This window comes from Arctopsyche grandis, chromosome 12 (genome assembly GCF_051622035.1).
Source record: "Arctopsyche grandis isolate Sample6627 chromosome 12, ASM5162203v2, whole genome shotgun sequence".
Classification (NCBI taxonomy): Eukaryota; Metazoa; Arthropoda; class Insecta; order Trichoptera; family Hydropsychidae; genus Arctopsyche; species Arctopsyche grandis.
In genome coordinates, this window is record NC_135366.1 from 715,387 (window position 1) to 735,552 (window position 20,166).

The 20,166-nt window shown below is 33.1% G+C and overlaps 1 protein-coding gene across 1 annotated transcript; it reads right to left on the minus strand.

Moving 5' to 3' along the window:
• Nucleotides 1–282: 282 nt before the first annotated feature.
• On the minus strand, nt 283–19,914 carry LOC143920149 (NFX1-type zinc finger-containing protein 1-like). Its single transcript, XM_077442866.1, has 28 exons — nt 19,640–19,914; nt 19,342–19,437; nt 17,950–18,036; nt 17,601–17,702; nt 17,433–17,519; nt 16,628–17,265; nt 15,299–15,558; nt 15,015–15,231; nt 14,669–14,833; nt 13,643–14,587; nt 11,415–11,561; nt 10,591–10,738; nt 10,436–10,519; nt 9,910–10,181; nt 9,692–9,835; nt 9,358–9,532; nt 9,151–9,290; nt 3,451–3,602; nt 3,198–3,375; nt 3,000–3,125; nt 2,822–2,923; nt 2,581–2,739; nt 2,280–2,508; nt 2,037–2,199; nt 1,843–1,954; nt 1,551–1,768; nt 1,183–1,472; nt 283–1,099 (listed from the first exon to the last, which is right to left on the minus strand). The coding sequence occupies exons 1-28, from the start codon at nt 19,689–19,691 to the stop codon at nt 345–347; spliced, it is 6,243 nt and encodes a 2,080-aa protein (XP_077298992.1). The 5' UTR covers nt 19,692–19,914; the 3' UTR covers nt 283–344.
• Nucleotides 19,915–20,166: the final 252 nt, after the last annotated feature.

Sequence of the window (20,166 nt, forward strand, 5' to 3'; positions counted from 1 at the left end):
CCAAAAAATGGATAATAATTATAAAAAAATAAAAGACAGTGTATAGTTTTGTGGCTATTAAAAATGTATTAAGTATGATTATCAAATACTTATGTCGATTATTTTTAATATTTACAATTAAAATATTATAATAAAAAGAATTACATGCAGATAATGTTTGCACATACGTTTATTCCATGTAATATTTTGTAAGTTCTAAATTTTATTAATAGGTTTAATAATTATTAAATACATTAATTAAGTAGTAATATGATAAAAAAAATTAAAATAAATTTGCTTGAATTTTGATTTATACTTTGTAAATACATTAATCAAGATGTAATATGAAAAAAAAAAAAAAAGACTTATAAATAGTTATGTAAATTTAAATTAATCATCATTCCCTCATTCGCAATATCAGAATAGGCTGCATGTGTAGCATTGTCCATCTCGGCGGCCAAGCTATTGGTGCTAAGAAGTGCATGGTTTGTACCGCCAATTCCACTGCCGCATTCCGGACATAAACTTTTCTGCATTGCTCCACCACACTCGGTGATACAATACGGATGACCATTCGGACATTTGAACCAATGACCCTGTTTCAATTCCATGGCTTTGACTATCATAGATCTTTCCGCATCTGAAACCTCAACTCTAAAAGTAAGCGATTTGAATAAACCTTTCACCATTACTTCAACATGTTTGTCAAAAGATTTAGTCGAAAATATAATCATGCTCAGATTTGATAAAGTGTCTTTATCTGTATTAGAGTTTGAAAGCCTTTGAGCGACTTCAAATCGGATTATACTCTCCATTCTGGCTAATTCAGTATTGAAATCTTCGATTTGTTGTTGAGTAACCTTAATTTTGCAATTACACAGGACTCTCAAAATAAATTTAAGTTGATTTATTATGAGGTTAGATTCAATCTGCTGCTCTTCTTTCAGAATTATTTCAGATAAACGGTTCAATATAGTTGCTTGTACGATAAAATTCTCAATATCGGGTTTGCTCAGTTGCACAATTTTATTCCGTCGTTTTTTCTTATCTTGTATATCGTTGATATTGGCAATATGCGAATCTTTCTTTATTTTCATCACAACCGTATTCCATTCAGAAACTAAACTCAATAATATCATTAATAAATTAAATAAAATATAATCTTATGTACATATTTACATATGAACTATAATAAAAACCAACCTTTTGCAAATAATTCATTAACTTGCATCTTGGACAATTGATCAATTAGTTTATTCAGGTCCGCAATTAAATTTTTAATTTTTTTTGGATCACCATAAATCTTTTTCTTGGCATTCTGAACGTCATTGAATGCTGTTTTAATAGCTTTGTAATATCTTGGAGTATTCATCACATGTGCGCTACAATGTGGACATCGGGGATAAGCAATTTCTCCAGTTTCCAGAGACTTGATCCAATTATCCATACCATTCACTTCAATGATATGAGGACAATCAATCAGTTTAACGAATCTAAAACGATACATTTTAAAAATTATACTGCCAATATCATAATTGTAATTATGTAAATATGTATGTATATTAATTAACCTTGCATCCTCGTCTTCTTCATTGCCGAAGAAAATCTCTGGCATGTTTTCAGGATTACAAACCCTGCAAATATCTGGACACAATTCACCACACAAACCAAGACATCCATGACCACATTTCAGCTTACGAGGGCAAGGCTCAGAGCACGGTATTCTATCACATATTTCGCTGCATTCTTTAGTGCATTCGCTGTGAACGCAGCGCCGATTGCATTTATGCTAGAATATAATAATAAAAAAACATGTATTAAACCATGCTTTAATAATAAAAAAAATCACATTGGATTACTAACTTTACACGGTTTACAAGGAACACCACAAGTCGACGGACACTTTGAATGACTGCATTTTACACTGCAAGGCTTACGACACATGCTGCAATCTTCCCTACAAGGATCATTACATCTGAAACATTATATAATCCTCTATATACATATAAGCGTTCTTCAGAATGAATATAATGCTAATAAAGAAAATCACTTCATACATATGTCCACAAATGAGGCGGTTTCCACAAGTCTCCGAGCACGGTTGGTGCAAACGGCCCCTGCATTTGCCGCAAGTGCCTTGACAAATATGTTCGCAATCTTTCAGAATTGTACGGCATGGCTCTGTGCAATACTCCATTGTCAATATGTTACCAACGGCTCCTGAATGAAAAAAAATACACTTCGAACCAAAAACATGATGATACGTATGTTATAAAACAAGCAAATATGTAAAACTTCACCCAAGTTAGAATCACAACACGGTATTTTGAAAACGTGTCCACATATGGATTTGTAAGGATTAGGAATTTTTTCAATACACGGTTTAACACTGCATCGTTTCATACACTCATCCCGGCATCTATGTCCACATTTTAGTATACAGTTGCAACGTTTTGAACATATTATTTTTTCCACATCTTCACTGCACTCTATTGGAATAATGTGACCGCAAGATCTTTCCTTTTTTACCTGAACATGAATAGAGAAAAAATTAAAATTTCAATAAGGAAATATCTGCAATATAAATACATATAATATTACCGTCACTCTGCAGTTAGTACAGGGTTCGAAGCACTTATTCTTGCAGAAATGTTTGCATGACATCTTCCTGACACACTTTTTATCACATAATACTGTATTGACATCCATATGGCACGGAACACTATCACTATGCGAACAGTTCATTCTCTTCTTTTTCATCTGTTCAATAAGTAAACATTAGATCAATCACATTACAAACATAATCAACATCTTGAAACATGAGAACCACATATATTAATACCAGAATAGTACAAGGATCGCATTCTTGATGACAAAGCTTTTTACAACGATGTTCTCCAACGCATCCTTTATTATTACGTCCGCATTCAAATTTGCATTCATACTGAAAATCAACAAAAATAAAAAGTCATTTAAAGCATCGATATTGTGTTAAGAATACTGAAAATGATAGCACTGACTTCCAAATGCTCGGGATCGTCATCCTTATGACATAGTTTAGTACAGGCATGTCCACATGGTAATCGATCAATACATTTAATCGAACATTTTGGACTACCTCGGGCAATGTAGCAAAGTAATTTAACCTGCAATTTACATGTTATATTATTATGAGTTGTATTATTACACATTTGAATAGGTTTATCCGCTTTATTTACCTCATGTAAGCACTCGGAGAATGTATGTAACACTTCTATCCGGCATTGAACATTGTCAGGTTTGACACTACACATAATTTTGTTCGTATGCCCACATTCAAAAAGCTTCTCAACTATTTCAGAACATTTGCAAGGTTGACAGCATAAAAGTTTGCATTTATGACCCACAGAACAATCTCTGCAATTAAAAATAAACAATTGACATTGTTTTCAGATCAAATAAGTTTAGAAAGCTCGTTTTATTAATAATAACCTTTGGCATTCTTCATTGCATTCGTATTTTTCGTGCTTCTCCAAGTCAACGTGGCAAAATTGTAGACAATTGTGACCACACTTTAAAAGAACATTGCACCGATTTTGGCAGCCACCTTCGAGAACTTTATCAAAATCTTCAGGCATTTTGATCTGCATTTTACACAAAAAATTTACATTTTATCCACTATTAATATATTATTTCTTGCTTGAAAGCCATTTTAAAAATGTAGTATCTCATGTCACCCATGCTTTTCAATCTGTATTCGGAAATGGTGTTTAAACCAGGCAGTCAATAGCCGAATAGGAAGCGAAATAATTAACAATATCCGTTTAGCTGATGATATGGCAATACTGACTGGGAGTGCCGAAGACCTGCAATCGTTGTTGATCGCAATCGACCAATCAAGTCAAAAATGGAGTCTACCCATTAATATTAAAAATAATAAAGCAATGATTATATGCAAAGAAAAGACAGATCCATTAAACCTGAGTGTGCGCGGACAAATGATTGAACAGGTCAATTTTACAAATAAGTAGAAGGATCGAAATAGCAAGAAATGCCTTCAACAGCATGAAAAGTGTTTTGCTGTCGAAATTTGTCTATGAAATTGCGCTTAAGAATCCTATACTCCTGTGTATGGTCGGTGTAGCTGTACGGATGCGAAACATGGACGCTTTTAGTGGCAAGCCTGAACAGGATAGATTCCTTTGAAATGTGGTGTTACGGGTGGATGTTAACACTTTGACAACGGGGCGTATTCAATATGAATGTGCGCGTGGAGCGGGACGAATTCGCGACTTTTCGCAAAAGACACTTTGTATCCAAAAAAATGGAATAACTTTTTAACTATAGCATATTTCTACGCGAAACTTGGAGAAGTTATAGAATATGATATTATCTAAATTATTAACGTCTAATTTTACAAAAATATTATCTCTTCAGGGGGTGGTTCTGAAACAAATGCACCCTATAAGATTTTATGTGTTAAATATGTATGTATTTTGTTTTTGTAAAATTTAACATCTGTCCCGATGTGACACATATCTACTCAATACAAAAAAAATGGGTTAAAGATTTTACGACTGTCGAAATGATGTACTATGAAAAGATTCGTGTGTTTTCAATGTGGAGCAACTTTAACTAATAAAACATGAGCCGCAGCATGGAGATTGTATACATACACAATATACATATGGAAATGTAATACATATTTTATGTAGTCGTCCAAAGCAGTGATCCACAACCAGTAAGCGCGTTTTATTTTTTACACGATTATACTTTTTCTTTCTATTTCAGTTTCTATCATATAACAATCTTTTTGAATTCAAATTATAAAAATAAAAATATTGTATTACAACGTAGAATATCGGCTTTTATATGTAAAATAAAATTTATATAAAGGTGCTTCCAAAACATTGATAATCGCTTAAATTTACTTGGAACCTATTTTTTTGGAAGGTTATTCTAATTAGAGTCATGAATTTTATGGAGTCGTGAACAGCCGAGAGGCGAGAAACAGTGTTGTGACAAATAAAGTCAAAATCAAAAATGTGTAAATTTCAATATGTATATAAAAAAAACAATTAGTCCCAGCGATTAGCACATATCAGTATTTCGATAATTATGATAAAACAATCCTTTTAAATTTCATTTCCAATAAAACAAACCAATTTTGCAAGTATAAGTGATGAATAAAATTCAAAAAATGATAAAAAATAAGTTCCGCTGGTAATCGACGACAGTAGTATTGTTCAGAATTTAATAAGCAAGGGTGGTGAATGAATAAAAAAAAACACGTTTTTAAAATATGTATAGTACTTAGACAATTTATTTGAAGATTTTATTTATAGAAAGTCATAAAATAAAGAAAACTCAAAAAAAGGTACATTCAACAAAAAAATCAAATTCTTGAATAAATAAGTACATAAATTAAAGAAAATAAAAAAAGTCAGTTGCAAGAATGAAAAATTATTTTGAAATGTACATAAAGTAAAGAAAACTAGAATAATCATACACAAAAATAAAAAAAGTCAAACATATGAATAAAATATTACATAAAACAAAGAAAATTAAAAAAATCAGTTACAAAAATATTTTAAAAAGTACGTATAGTAAAGAAAATTAGAATAATCAAAAATAAATAAAAAAGCCAAACATATGAATAAAAAATAAAATATTACATAAAACAAAGAAAATAAAAAAAAAACAGTTAAAAGAGTCAAAGAAAAAGCACGTAAAATAAAAGAAAACTAAAAAAATCATACACAAATAAAAAAGTCAAGCATGAATAAAAAATAAAATAAAATATTACATAAAACAAAGAAAATTGAAAATGTCACGGGTACATAAAACAATAAAAAATCAATACACGAGGCAAAAAGGAAGAAAACTAATATTTATTTTTTAAATGGTAATCTTTAAAACACTTCTCCATGTGGAGTGGCACTTTACAGGTCTCACACATATAACTTGTCTCTTTCCGTAATTTATATTTTATATTCTTCTCACAATTTTACCACCTTCACGCATATGAACAGGTTGATGTTCGATTGTTTTTGAAAGTCTATGGGCTGGATCAAAATGAGCAGCAACATGTGTTGATGTTGACGGCTCATTTATATTTAATACTACTATTTTAGGTTCAATCCACGATTTTGCAAGTTCAACCATATAGTCGTGGAATTTTAGTTTTTTATTTGGGTTCAGATTTTGATAAACCTTAAATGAGTTTAAAATAGCACAGTGTAATAAATAGAATGTCACTCTTTTTGTCCACTTCATTGTTTTACGGAAAATGGGGTAATACGAAAGGTACTGATCGGCTAAATCTACTCCACTCATATACATGTTGTAATCTATAATACTCTTTGGTTTTATTATAGGAGTATTTGTCCTATAACTGATTTTCCCGGTCTCGGTCAGTGCCGAATTATGTATTGTGGAAATCCTCTTTATTTCCTTTTTTTTGTAATTTTTCCATTTCTCAAGTAAAATTTCTCCTTTTCGTTGAAACGCAACTTGGTCTATTTCGAGTCGAACACATTCTAATTTTTTCTGCTATCAAATTCGTAGCGAGTTGTACACTGTTATAAAAATTATCGGTGTACAAATGGTGCCACTTGTTGGCAAAAGGCGTCATCAAATTCATTACCGTTGTCTGTATGTCACTGCCTCTGCCACAGTATAACTGGAAATTTGAAATGTACCCTGTCTTTGCCTCACAAACCATTCTATTCAAAATACCGTATTTAATGATCTTCGCTGGATTGTAGACCCGGTATTTGAACCTTCCCCTCCAAGGTATCATTCCTTCATCCAGTGATAGATTTTTGGAAGGCTCATAGATCGACCGAAATTTTTCGAGGAAGTAGTCGATGATTTTTTGGACTTTAAATAGCTTTGGTGCGTCGTCTGGCATATTACTGTTATCCGAGAAATGCAGAAAGGTCAGTATTTGCATAAATCTATCTCTTGCCATAGTTTTCCTGAATATTGGCGTTTCAATGTATGGGTTGGTGGACCAATAACTTGAAATAGAGTTCTTTCTAACAAGGCCCATAATTAAAATCAACGCCAGCATCTTCTTAATTTCTTCTACTGTTACGTCGATCCATTTCTTTCCATGCTCTGGAATTTTATATTTATATCCATTCGTTGCATGATACCTATTTGTTTCTCGTACAATATCCTCCAATAAGTCATCACCAATATATAAGGCCGTGACTTCTTCAATGTTATCAGGATTTTGGGGGAAAATTTTTACTCCGGGATTTCCCTCAAATGCCTCATTATCTCGAACGGGATCCATTTGAGACCAATCCACGGTAATTTCATCTTCCGAGTCACTTGATGACATATGCATTATGCGTGGGCCACCTCGATTTGAAATAAAATCAGAATCAGAATCATCACTCTCGTCATCATCAATATCTGATTGACGGTCTTCATATACTTCATTTATAAAAGTATCATCCATTTTGGCGTTTGAAATAAAATAAAATTTAACAGCAAAAAGCTTCACAAAAATTGCACGACACTCGCGAGAACAAAATAAAATTTGTCCTTTCCCGGCGACTTTCAGCAGATAACTGACGAAATAAATAAACGACCGAAAAAATGAAATAGTTTATGAAAGCAACCGAATATAAAAGAAACTGATTTTTTTTGAAAATTCTTTGTTTAATAAATGTCGGGAAATACACTTTCACACAATAAGATTGAGTGACGAAAGGTTCATAAAATAATAAAACTGAATCTTCCGTCGTTTACTGATGGCGGCAACTTAAATGCGTGCATACAAAAAAAACTTTCTATTGAAGAAACTGCTCTCAAACAGAAAATAAAACGTCATTGGCAAAAACCAATAAAAATAATGAAGCGAGAAGATTTTGTTTGTACCCAATTTTGTCGATGCTTACCTTTTTTCTTAGTAAAATTTCCCCGAAAGTATCGAACCCATGCATTTGTCACGATTTGCCTTTGATAAAAAAAAAGCCGCCGCTGTACTTGTGACGCTCTTTAGGCCCATAATTTATGGGGGTAATAGAGAAGTTTGGAAAGCAAAATGGAGTGTTAGTGTGTTGATAAAACATTATTTTTGCGTAATTATTAACGGAAAAATATATGTTTGCGTTCCACGAGTTGCGAATCACTTGCAATTCGCCTAAGCATTGCGCGTATATTCAAGGTTGTGATATGATACTCCGACAGCGGTGATATTTTAATTAAATAAAAATACAATGAGAATTTTGTATGAGATCATGTATGTAATTACTAAGAATCAATTGAAATCAATAAAAATCAATGAAAATTTAAAATAAACCAAAATCTATAGCACAAGTTCTTAAAAAATTAAACGTTTTCTTTTTGTTCGATATGTCGGTGAAATTTAAAAAATATGATCATTTTTTTTCGAAATAATATTGTATAAACCCCAATTGAGACATCGATATTATGATATTATGGCGCGTATATGTGTGGGATCCCATCTCAAAGTGCGCAGTATCGACGACGTGGAATCCACGTTCCCCGGCACAGCGCAAGGTTTACCGAGGACGTGGATTCCGCGTTCCCCGTCGTTAACGAGTTAAGATCTCATGGATGGACCATGCAAGGAACAAAACGCTCCTCCAGCTTCTTCATAAAAAGAGAGAGCTTCTTGACACGATAAAGTGCCGTAAGATGGAATATTTTGGCCACGTTATTTGCGGTCTCAAATATTGCCTTCTACAAACAATCATAGAGGGGAAAATAGAAGGTAATCGGTGGCTTGGGGGAAAGAAGCTCTCTCTTGACTACGGAACATCAGGTCATGGATGAGACTCGAAAAATTGTATCGGCTTGTCCATGATAGGGCGGAATCCACACCGGCCATAAACGATGTCTGTCCATGGTCAGTGCCAGTACCAGTAATTTATTAGATAATTTACTTGTCCATTTTAGGACTATTTTCCAGTTCATCGGTAAGCCGTAATACGACTCCCTAGCGCTGAGCACATCTGAGTGATATTATCTTCAAAAATTGCCTTAGTGGCGTAATGCTATACTATGTATTTATTTAATTTGATTTTATTTAGCTTGTGAATAATTAATTTTAAATCAAAATCTTCAGGATACTAACTGTCGAGTCGTTTCAGTTAACGTTACGATGGTGATCTATTAATAATGGCACATTCTGATAATATGGAAAAGCCATACCTCTGTTATAATGTTATGGTTTTGACACTGTAGTGGGATTGACAACCCTATAGAATCATGCTCTATTAAAGTTGTGTTGATTTTCTTCCACAATTCACTTGCATTGACGAGATTATTCATATTTCCAATGATGAAAAATCCTAAAAAAAAAAAGCATATGAAAATACCATTTTACAAATGCAGACAAGTTTTTTAATTTTCGAATACCTTCTTTTGCCCTAGACAGAGCTACACAAACACGATTGGGAATATTAAGAAAGCCAACATTGTTATCTAAATTGCTTCTAACCAAAGTTAGCAGTATGATTTTACATTCTTCTCCTTGATAATTATCCAATATGCACATACGAACATCTTCAATCAATTTAATTTTTTTTTTCAGCTAAAAAAATTCACAACAAATCATATGAATATCTGGCGATACATACATAAAAATCTGCATTTACTACTTTTAGCAATCGATATTGTATATTTAAATTGATTATTAAATGATATTGTCGGTTTCAATTTTAACCCAAAATGTATAGATTTTTTATCTCACCCCTCGAAGATGAAACATTTGACCTGAATAGGCACTTAAAATAGTGATATCACGAGGATGATATCCTTGTTGAATCAAATATACTGCTAAACGCAAAATGAACTCTGCCTCATGTGCATTCTTGTGACTTGAAAGGTCGTCATCCTGCAAATTTCAGTGAAATAAAAGAACACTTATATACATATGAATATGTATGTCCACATGTTAAAATAATATACCTTAACTTCTGGAAATTCATGGGTAATAAAAAATAGATTCTTTGCGACCCCCTTAACATTGGGATAGTTCAAAACGGATGGATGATTTTCCAAAACAGGATATATTGATGGTGTAATCAAACTGGCAATTTCAGGTCGCATTCGATGTTGCACTCCCAACTGGCAGATATTTTTTCCATTTTTGAACATACGTTCAAAGAGAGATATCTCTAGGTTGAATTTACGTCCAAGTTGATAAGAAGCGGTCGTGGGTCGCAGCTGTTGGTGATCACCTGATAATGATCACAAAATATACATATGTAACTGTTTCCACCTCACGAAAGGAAAATTGTATTGGTAAATATCTTATATAATACATATATGAAATTGTAAGTATAATTATATATTTATAATTATGTAACTTATATTATTTACTATTTGGAGTAAATTGAAAGAGACTGTTTTCGAGAAAAAATACTATTTTAGTAAAATTAGACGTGTACATTTAATGCAAGACTTATATGGAATTATAAAAGATGCATCTCACCAATCATAATAACGTGTTTGCAATTTTCGTTCAAGTTTACTACAATATGTGACTCAAGAACTTCGGCTGCTTCCTCAATTACAACTAAAATAAAATTTATTCCATTTAGCAACAAAAAATGGCATTGTATAGTATGAATAGATCGCTATATCAACCTATCGACGGAGACAAAGAACAAAGCAAAGGTCTCAGACGAGCGGCCGCAGTCGTCGTCAATCCAATCACGTGTGCCTTTTTCAATATCTGAATATCGCTCATTGTGTTAAAGTCATCATACAATGCGTAAAACGTGTGGTATTTTTCCTACAAATTCAAATATATGTATATTATAATAAGAAAAAATGTGGAAACCATCGATAGCTATGGTAGACCTGCTCCTGGACTCTTTCCAATGTAATAAACTAATCACTCGAGGACAATGATGTACAACTAATCTTTATTCAATGGATATCCTACTATAAGCGAAATAGCAAAATCTTGGTCGAAAGTAAAACCAATAACACTAATTTGATTATGGAGAAAGACTCTTCTTAATGTGGAAATAGATTTAGTGGTTAGATCGCGATTCAAATGATCCGAAATTTTAGTGGAGAGTGATGCAGATATCATTTCTATTGTCAACTCAAACAATAGAAACCATATAAAAAATTGATAGTTCGGATTATACGTGTTTTTCAATTATCCAGTCTCGTACTCCGCAGTATTAGGCCGGATACTCGAGAGTACGCTAGGATCAGGTCTTGTATTAAATATGAACTGGTAAGTCACAAACTATAAATTAGTCGAGAATAAACAATCTACATACATACGTATATGGAAAACAATCGCTTAAATACATAATACATAATACTAAATAATTTAGAAATAAAATTAATATAAAAACACATAATTTGAAAATAAACTACACTTTTTGAAATTGCCAAATACAAAAGTTTAATAATACTTTAATATATAATAAAATATAGTGTTGAATGTATACCCGTAATTTCAAAGTCAAATTGAAAAATATATTTTTCAACTCTGCACACCAGTATCTATATAATTGCCAACGTTGATTCAAGTTTAAAGATTTAGGAGAGAGGTGAGAGAAGTCTTTCATTTCATCTTTATCATATGTAAGCTGGTTCTGAAACCAAATAGCAATTAGTTGTAAATACATTATACTCATAATCATGCTATTAGTGACCCTCGTATTGTTAAGGGTGTCTCAATTAGGGTTCTCAATCGAATATTCGAATTATCTGCTCGATTTTCAGCTATACGAATATTCAAATTATCTATCGAACATTCGTTTATATTATTTCGAATGAAATTCGAAAAATATCCTGCAGTCAGGAAGTCGTTTTTTCCTTTTAATATACTAGAGCGAACGTGCCAATAATCCATGGTCCTTTTCCATGCACCTTTATATTGTTTTGGATTTTTTTTTTATCATTATTTATTATCCATTTTCTAATAGTTGACTGACAAACAGTAGCAAATATAGCTAGAAAGTATCGAAAGCGAATTTTTTTATATTTGTTGAAAGTCACTTGTATATCCGCTTTAAATTGCTTTGATTTTCTCATAAATTTGGAAAAAAACGGCTTTTTAATATCAAAAAGCATGCAAAATATAATAATAAATTTGGCATTATCCCTTTGACTTCCTCACTAATCAGTAACTCACACAGTATAATTATGTTATGCATATTTTGTAAAATTCAAAAGATTAAAAGATTATAAAAATAATTAATGATTGATTAAACTAATTATCTTCTTCTTCTTGTTAATGCCTTGTCCGCATCCGGACGTTGGCGACCACCTCGTCGATTATTTGAAGATATCCCCATCGGTCTTCAGCGGCTCGGAACAGCTCCTCGGCGCTCATATCGGTCCACATGCGCATGTTTCGAAGCTAAGATTACTTTTTCCTGCCAATCCATTTTTTTCCTTATATTTTCCCCCATGGTTATCAAACGGAGACATTCATATTTTGGACCCCGTATCATGTGTCCGAGGTACTCCATCTTTCTCCGCTTGATGACAGAAACAAGTTCCCTGCCTCTCCCCATCATGCCGAGGACAGCTTCGTTTGATATCTTTTTGGTCCACGAAATCTTCAACATACGCCTGTAGACCCACATCTCAAAAGCTTCGATGCGGCTGATCATCTTGGTCTTCAGAGTCCACGTATCACATCCGTGTAGTAATACTGTCCAGACGAAGCTCTTCGCGAATCTCAACCGCGTTTGAAGATTGAGATGCTTGTTTGTAAGCGCCGCCTTCAGTTTTTTACAAATGCTGTTCTAGCCATCTCGATACGGATTCTTAGATCTTCATCTGGGTCCATCTCATCATTCAGCCAGGTACCCAGGTATTTGAATCTTTTTACTCTTTCTATCACCTCTCCATCCAACGTTAGATCACCGGTGTCTGTTTTCATTCTACCTACTATCATAAATTTTGTCTTCTTTAGATGTATGCGCAGACCTCTTCGATTACTTTCTAGATGTACACGGTCTAGAGATCTTTGCAGGTCTGCTAAATTTTCAGCAACTAGTGCCGTGTCATCAGCATATCTTATATTGGTGATCGTCTCGCCACCCACCTTGATGCCCTCAGCCTCTTGGAGAGCATCGTGGAAGATGGATTCCGTGTAGGTGTTAGGATGTATCCTTGCCTGACGCCCCATTCTATAGGAATCTCATCAGTGAATTGGTCATCGACACGTACTACTGCAGTCTGATTCCAATAAATATTTCGTAGCAATCTGACATCTGTCATCCAGGCCAATATTTTTTAAAGTTTCCATCAGGCAAGCGTGTTGGACACGGTCAAAGGTCTTTTCAAAGTCTATAGAGCAGATGTACACAGGTTTACGGACTTCTCTGCATCTTCGGAGTAGTGTTTTCATGCAGAAAAGGGCCTCTCGGGTACCCAAGCCTTGTCTGCACCCAAACTGATCTGTGCTAATCGCCTCTTCACACTGTGGTGTTATAATTATAATCAACTAATAATTATTTTAATTAAATAATATTTTACTGATAACTTATTTACACTAATTGTTTAAATAAATCAATACTGAGAGCTGTAAAAAAATGACGAACATTCGAGTATTTCATCAATTTTTATTCCGTATTCGAATATTCGATAACTACGAATAATTGAGAACCCCAGTGACACTGTAACGTAAACATTTTAATTTTTTAAATCATGTACAAATCACCTGCAAGCAAAATAACTGACATAAAATGTAGTTGCGATTACTATTCAATTTCTGTTTTTCATCATTCTTCAATTTGTCATTTTCGATTTTTTTATCAATTTTATAAATTTCTTTGGCAAATGAATACATCGAAATTTTTTCATACTTCACTCTCACTTGAGGAGTTTGATTGTCTTCAAAATCTTCAGCTAACATATTTCGCATGCCATCAAATTCTAGACAATCGTTGTGTTTTGAATGTTTGACTGCAATAACATCTTGATAACATTGGAATACATCTTTGTTAAGATACTTCCATATTTCCAGTCGGTTATCGCTCATCAAAAGCCAATTTGCAAGACGCGATTTGAAATCTTTGCTTTCAAAAGAACGTAGATAATCGTTTATATTATTATTAGGCAAATATTCATTCAACAGATTCAAATCGACTATGCCATCATTGGCTTCAATGTGCAAAATTGCATTCTGCACCTTATTCATCAAGTCGATAACTTCTAACAGATTGCGAGCGTGAGGATTTGCACGACCATACTGTCTACGTAGATTATGCAGATTATAGTTTTTGGCCAACTGTTCATTTTTAGATTGGCCACCGATTCTCACTACTTTTTTATTGGTCGGTAATATACCACAGAGAAACTGGTCCAGCGCGTGATTTGTAAAACAGATCACTAGCAACGGTTTCTCGGATGATGGTACGTTCTCCAATAGTGTGTTGACTATTTTAAGGCCTATGAATGTTTTACCAGTCCCTGGCGGACCTTGAATCGTGACAAATTCTCTGGATAAAGCCATGCGGTAAGTATTATACTGATAATCGTCCAAACCGAGCTGAACAGCTGATGGCCAGCCTAAGTTGTTGATTATATCCACATTTAAATCTTTGATTAATTCACCATGTATTTTGTATCCACCATCAACGTGCCGTGGAACTGTTTCCAGCATCTGCACATTAATTAATTAATAAATCAATAAATCAAACAATGAATAAAAATATTTATATACTTTCAGTTCTTTAAAACAAACCTGCATATATACGATGTAATCTTTCAGTGGAAAATTGTCGTTGATTAGTTGTAGAGCTTCCAATACAGGCCCATATTGTGAGAAGAAAACATCACTTTCAAACATTACATATGTTCCAGTGAAAAGGTCGCCGGTGATATCTTCATTTTTCAAGTCGACAATTATCTTAAAAAATGCACGATTACGTACTTAGATTTAATACCAATCCAGTAAAAATAGTAATATTTATGTTTAAATTTTTAAAATTGTCCAAGTCAGATTGTGGCAAAATGTAGGAATCATGTTTTTTTTTAACAACAACACAGCCTTAATGAATTAAATAATGAAATAAATTATAAATTCTCACCATGCCTCGAGACAGTAAGACTTCAGAGCTCTCGACAATTGTGCCGAAGAAGCACGTCTTAAATTTGTCTTTCGTAAAACACAACAGTGATCCGAACAAAAATCTCTTATAAAAAGCTTTCGGATTCTTGCGACGACTATTTTCATCAAAAGCCACCAATAAACCGGCACGCTTATTGGAAATGGCAAAATACTTGAATTTTGCTTCGCGGTAGAATCTAAAAACGAAAAATTTAAGATCCATTCAAAATATAACACAAGAATTAGATATTTACTAAAAACAACCTTCCCCCGTTGTATTTCCTCTGTGTAGGTTCATATATGAACCTCATTATGGCTTCCCTCATAGGACGAATGAAGTCCTCCCTCATTAAACGAAATTGAACATCTAAGTAATGATCGACACTGTTATATGCCCCATTAATTATATTCGGACGTAGAAAAACGTGGTTTTTCGTACTAATTTCAGTTACATCGGGACAGATTCGGCTTTTTCTAAAATCGTTGGGCACTTCTAAATCTTCATCAGCTCCCTTTCGAGAATGCTTAAACAAAAAATATATATATTAAAACACATTGCATAATCCATATATTAATATATGTATATTTAATTCCTTAAATGTACATACATATATACATATGTAAGTGCTAGATATATTATGACAATGGTTTAAAATTGAGAAAGTAAGATAATGTTACTTTGTTAAAATTGAAATTGGTCGGAAATTTTAACCTTAGGAAGCTTTGAAAGTTAGCGTGGATGGTTTTAAATATCTTGGGTGCTATCTGGGTGAAACGTGTGGAAAGTGGAAAGGAAATTCACGTTAGAGTGGAACAAGCAAGAGCTGCATACATTCTTGAAAATGAAAAAAGTCCTAACCACACGTGATCTCAGTATAGCACTCCAACTGAGACTTCTACGATGCTACGTTTTCTGTATGGGACAGAAGCATGGACCCTGACGGATGCCACATGCAAGAAACTAGAGGCATTTGAGATTTGGACATACAGAAGGATGCTGAGAATCTCATGGATGGCACGTCGTACCAATGCCGAGGTGCTTGCCCTGATGGGAAAACATGTCGAAGTGTGAAAAGGCGTAAATTGGAGTACTTCGGCCATGTGATGCGGAACGAAAAATACGATCTCCTGCGCCTAAAAATCCAGGGGAAAATCGTAGGCCAACGCAGTCGGGGCAGGTAAAAAACATCATGGCTAAAGAATCTTCGGCAGTGGAACGACCTCAGCACCCGAGCATTATTCCGAGCAGCAAAGGACAAAATAAGAATGGGACATCTAGTTGCCGGCACATGAAGAAGAAGAATACTTACTTATTATAATAACAGTCTAATTTAATGTTTGTTTGACTTTATTTCAAATAAAACTTGATTGAATCATTACCTATATTTATTTTAAAATATACAGATGCAAAAGTCTAATTATCTCGAAACAGGCCACTGTCATTATAAACAGATCATACATACAAAACTGATCAATAGACAATGTAATAGAGATGTCCCAATTATACAATTGTGTAGTTCAAAATTAGACTGTGGCGACTCTCCTGCATTTCAAAAACACTAATCAAAAATAATAAATTAAAAAGAAAATCACCAATTTTTCAGCAAACTCTTCCTTTATTGGAATCAGTCGCATTTGAATGTTGGCTAACGTCTGCAGCAGTTCTTCTTGATAATTCACTTTATGTCGATCTTTTAAATTTTGTAAAGTGATTTTACTGAAGTCGATCAACTTTGACAATATGCCCAAAGCCAAGTCCGGCGTCGAACTGATGACGCAATCGTAAAATGCGAAGACGTTTTTCCAAAAATCATCACAATCGTCCCAAAACAATTTATTTTGCATCTTCATATCCGTCGTAGCATAAGGTAAGTTCAATATATATTTCTCAAACGTATTCAAAAAGTTCGACTCACACAACTTAGTCATAATGTTCGTTTTCGATTCGTCAAACATAACTCCACACACCTTAGATATGCATTTCATAAAAAGGACAATATTATCCGGCTTTATCTCCTTCGTCAACGTGTTGTCGAACTTCCTATTCTGTTGGCTGAACACCATAAGAATTTCTGATCCATCCTTAGAAGACATATCAAGGAGCTGCTTGAATCCGAATACCACATGACTCATATCCATATTGTTGGAGCCGCCTTTGTTATTTTGATGATTGGACTGAAATTTACGATGCTTTGTTGGAGCGATCATAGGACCTTTTTCTTTTGTGACAACTAAAATAAATAATAAAATATATAAGTTAGTCACACTTGGAGATAACATTCATAAAGTCTAACTTAGTTATGATTCAAAACAGACCAACTGCATACTCTGTTAAGATTAATATGATTGCATAGCAAAATATATCAGCAAAATTATAAGAATTTAAATATAATCTAACTTGGAGAGTGATTAGAAGAATTTTGGTTTCTATGCAATAAGCCACCACGGCTGTTTCCTCTTGAAAAATCAGAGTCATTCCTTTTCCCTACAAAATATATAAACATATATTATTTAATTGAATGAGCTTCCGAACTAAATTAAATATTATTTGCAACAAAAATCTCACCTGGTGGATGCTGATGGTGATTATTGTGCTGATGGGATGAACTAGCACTTTGTATTTGATTTTCCAAAGTTGTATTCGGTCTTCCTAAGTTGAAAGGCATTCCTATTACGCAAAAAATTGTACATTAAATTTCAAGCAAACACACATACATATGTACATACAAATTATATGTGTAAAATTGACATTCTATATTATAACATGATAACTTTCATCCACCTGAATAGCTACTAAAACATCAAATTCATGATATGAATTACTACAGGTATTCAAGTTTGAACTCCAAACAAATCGAATCATCGAGCTATCCAGACAATCACTCTATAAAATTAAATATAAAATTTAAGCTAACTTGGAGAGTGATTAGAAGAATGTTGGTTTCTATGCAATAAGCCACCACGTCTGTTTCCTCTTGAGAATCCAAAGTCACTCCTTTTCCCTGCAAAATATATATTTATTTTTTATTTTTAAATGCTTTTTATTATTACGAAATTATGTTCACAATACATCTTATATATATTTTAATAGCTACTGATCTACTGATCATTTTCTATTTTACAATTTAATTTAATTTGGTTAGTAATCATAGTATTATATTATTCTAATGTTAATGTACAGCATAATAGGAAAAAGAGTTCAAAAACCTATTTACAATTCTTATAAATGCTCATAATACATCTAATACATAATATTAATTAAAGACTCTCTAAAGTCGATGACCTAAAGCAGATTGTGTTTAGGTAATCTGTGTTTATACCTGAAGGGTATAGACATTTTGTTGTAATCACCGAGACTCTTCACAAGTGTGTTAGTATGGTTATTAGTGATTCTGTCATAGAATCTACTGGTTAGTTTGTTAATAATGTCTGTAACAAACGGATAATATATAAACATTAGGTATCGCACGGATAGAAGGAAATTTTATTTTAACGTTAACATATTTATACATGAAAGAGAGCAAAAAAATATATTCAAATAATACATTCCTTGTTTTTTTTTTTATAAAAATAAGCAAAAATCATCATTATATTAATTCTTTACAAATTTGCTATTCACTGATGGAGTAAGCATATTGCACAATATATTATAATATTTACATATGTTTGCATGTTTATTAACTGTGTCTACTCAAATAACCATGATTGGTGACAATCATAAATTAGCAAATACATACATTAATATAAATATTATATAGTATATACAGTAACAAAAGACACAGAGAGATCCCTGTATTGGTTTGATCCTATTGAGATTTAATAAACAATACCAAACAATTTTTTAAATCTAAATTATAAAAGGGGTATTTTGAACTGTTAATATTTGGTATAATTTAATATAATATTTTCTTTCATATTTCTGAATAGTTGAATTTTTTTAATACATAATTGAGACATTTTCCATCAAATTTATAGGGATTTGAAATCTTTACGCTTGTTAATATTGTCTCTAATGTCCGTAATTAGAAACAGACATAGTCATGTAGAAACACAAGGTCTCCAATATCCATACATCGGGTATTGGTATATGATTGTAGTTTCGAATTACTAAAGTGTACATTAGTAATTCAATATTCGCATACATTGATAAGCAAAAATAAATAAATACGACTTAAATGCAAAGTTGGAGTTCGAATCGCACATTTTAACGACTCTGACTCCATGGGTCCCCTCTCTGTTAATGTACAGAATTACAAACATAGATCATCTCTTATTATATCCTTAAAATATTGAAAACAACGACCGACCTGGGTGAGCGTTGGTTGTTGGTTGATTCCCACGTGATGATCCAGCATTGGCATCAAGGTTTTTTGCTTTCGGATATCCACCAGAGTCATTCAAATCTACGAAAATATAAAGAGCAGTGTTTAAGATCTCGGAGACCTTTTCATATTATTTGAACCTAGATTTTTTAGATGGAACTAATCCACTTGAAAAGTATATGTAGTTTATTTTATCCATTAATTTGTTTGCTACTACGCACATATTAAATTAGATGAATTTAATTATTTTGAATATATGGAAGTCAATTTGAATGGAACAAACCTAATGTTCGGAGACGACGATTTTCTCGGCCTGGGCCAGGTTCATCCTCCATGGTCGGAAACGTGCACCAACTGGTTGGATAAAGCTGTTGAAATTCTGGTGTTCAATAGCAGTACCGGCTTCTAAAATCCCGAACAATCGGTGCAATACTACAGTGCTACTCAAATAGTGGTACGCATACGTAAACAGACCGGACAAGAGGGGGGGGTTCCAGTCGGTGATATTTTGGAATTCCACAAAATCAAATTATTTTTCAGAATAGTAATGCTTCTTGTGACTATGTAAATATGTGGTTCGGTGATTAAAACCCAAAAATGCAATCAATCGAAAACTACCCACGCGAAATATTGCACTAACAAGAACTCGAGTGCCAGATTTATTTATTACAATCAATGTACACTCGTCATTACAGATCGCTCCAATGTGACGAGTATACGATAAAGGTCAGAATACAATAATACATAGAATATAATAATTAATCAAGTACCGAATCAAGTACAATAAATAATCAAGTACAATCAGAATAC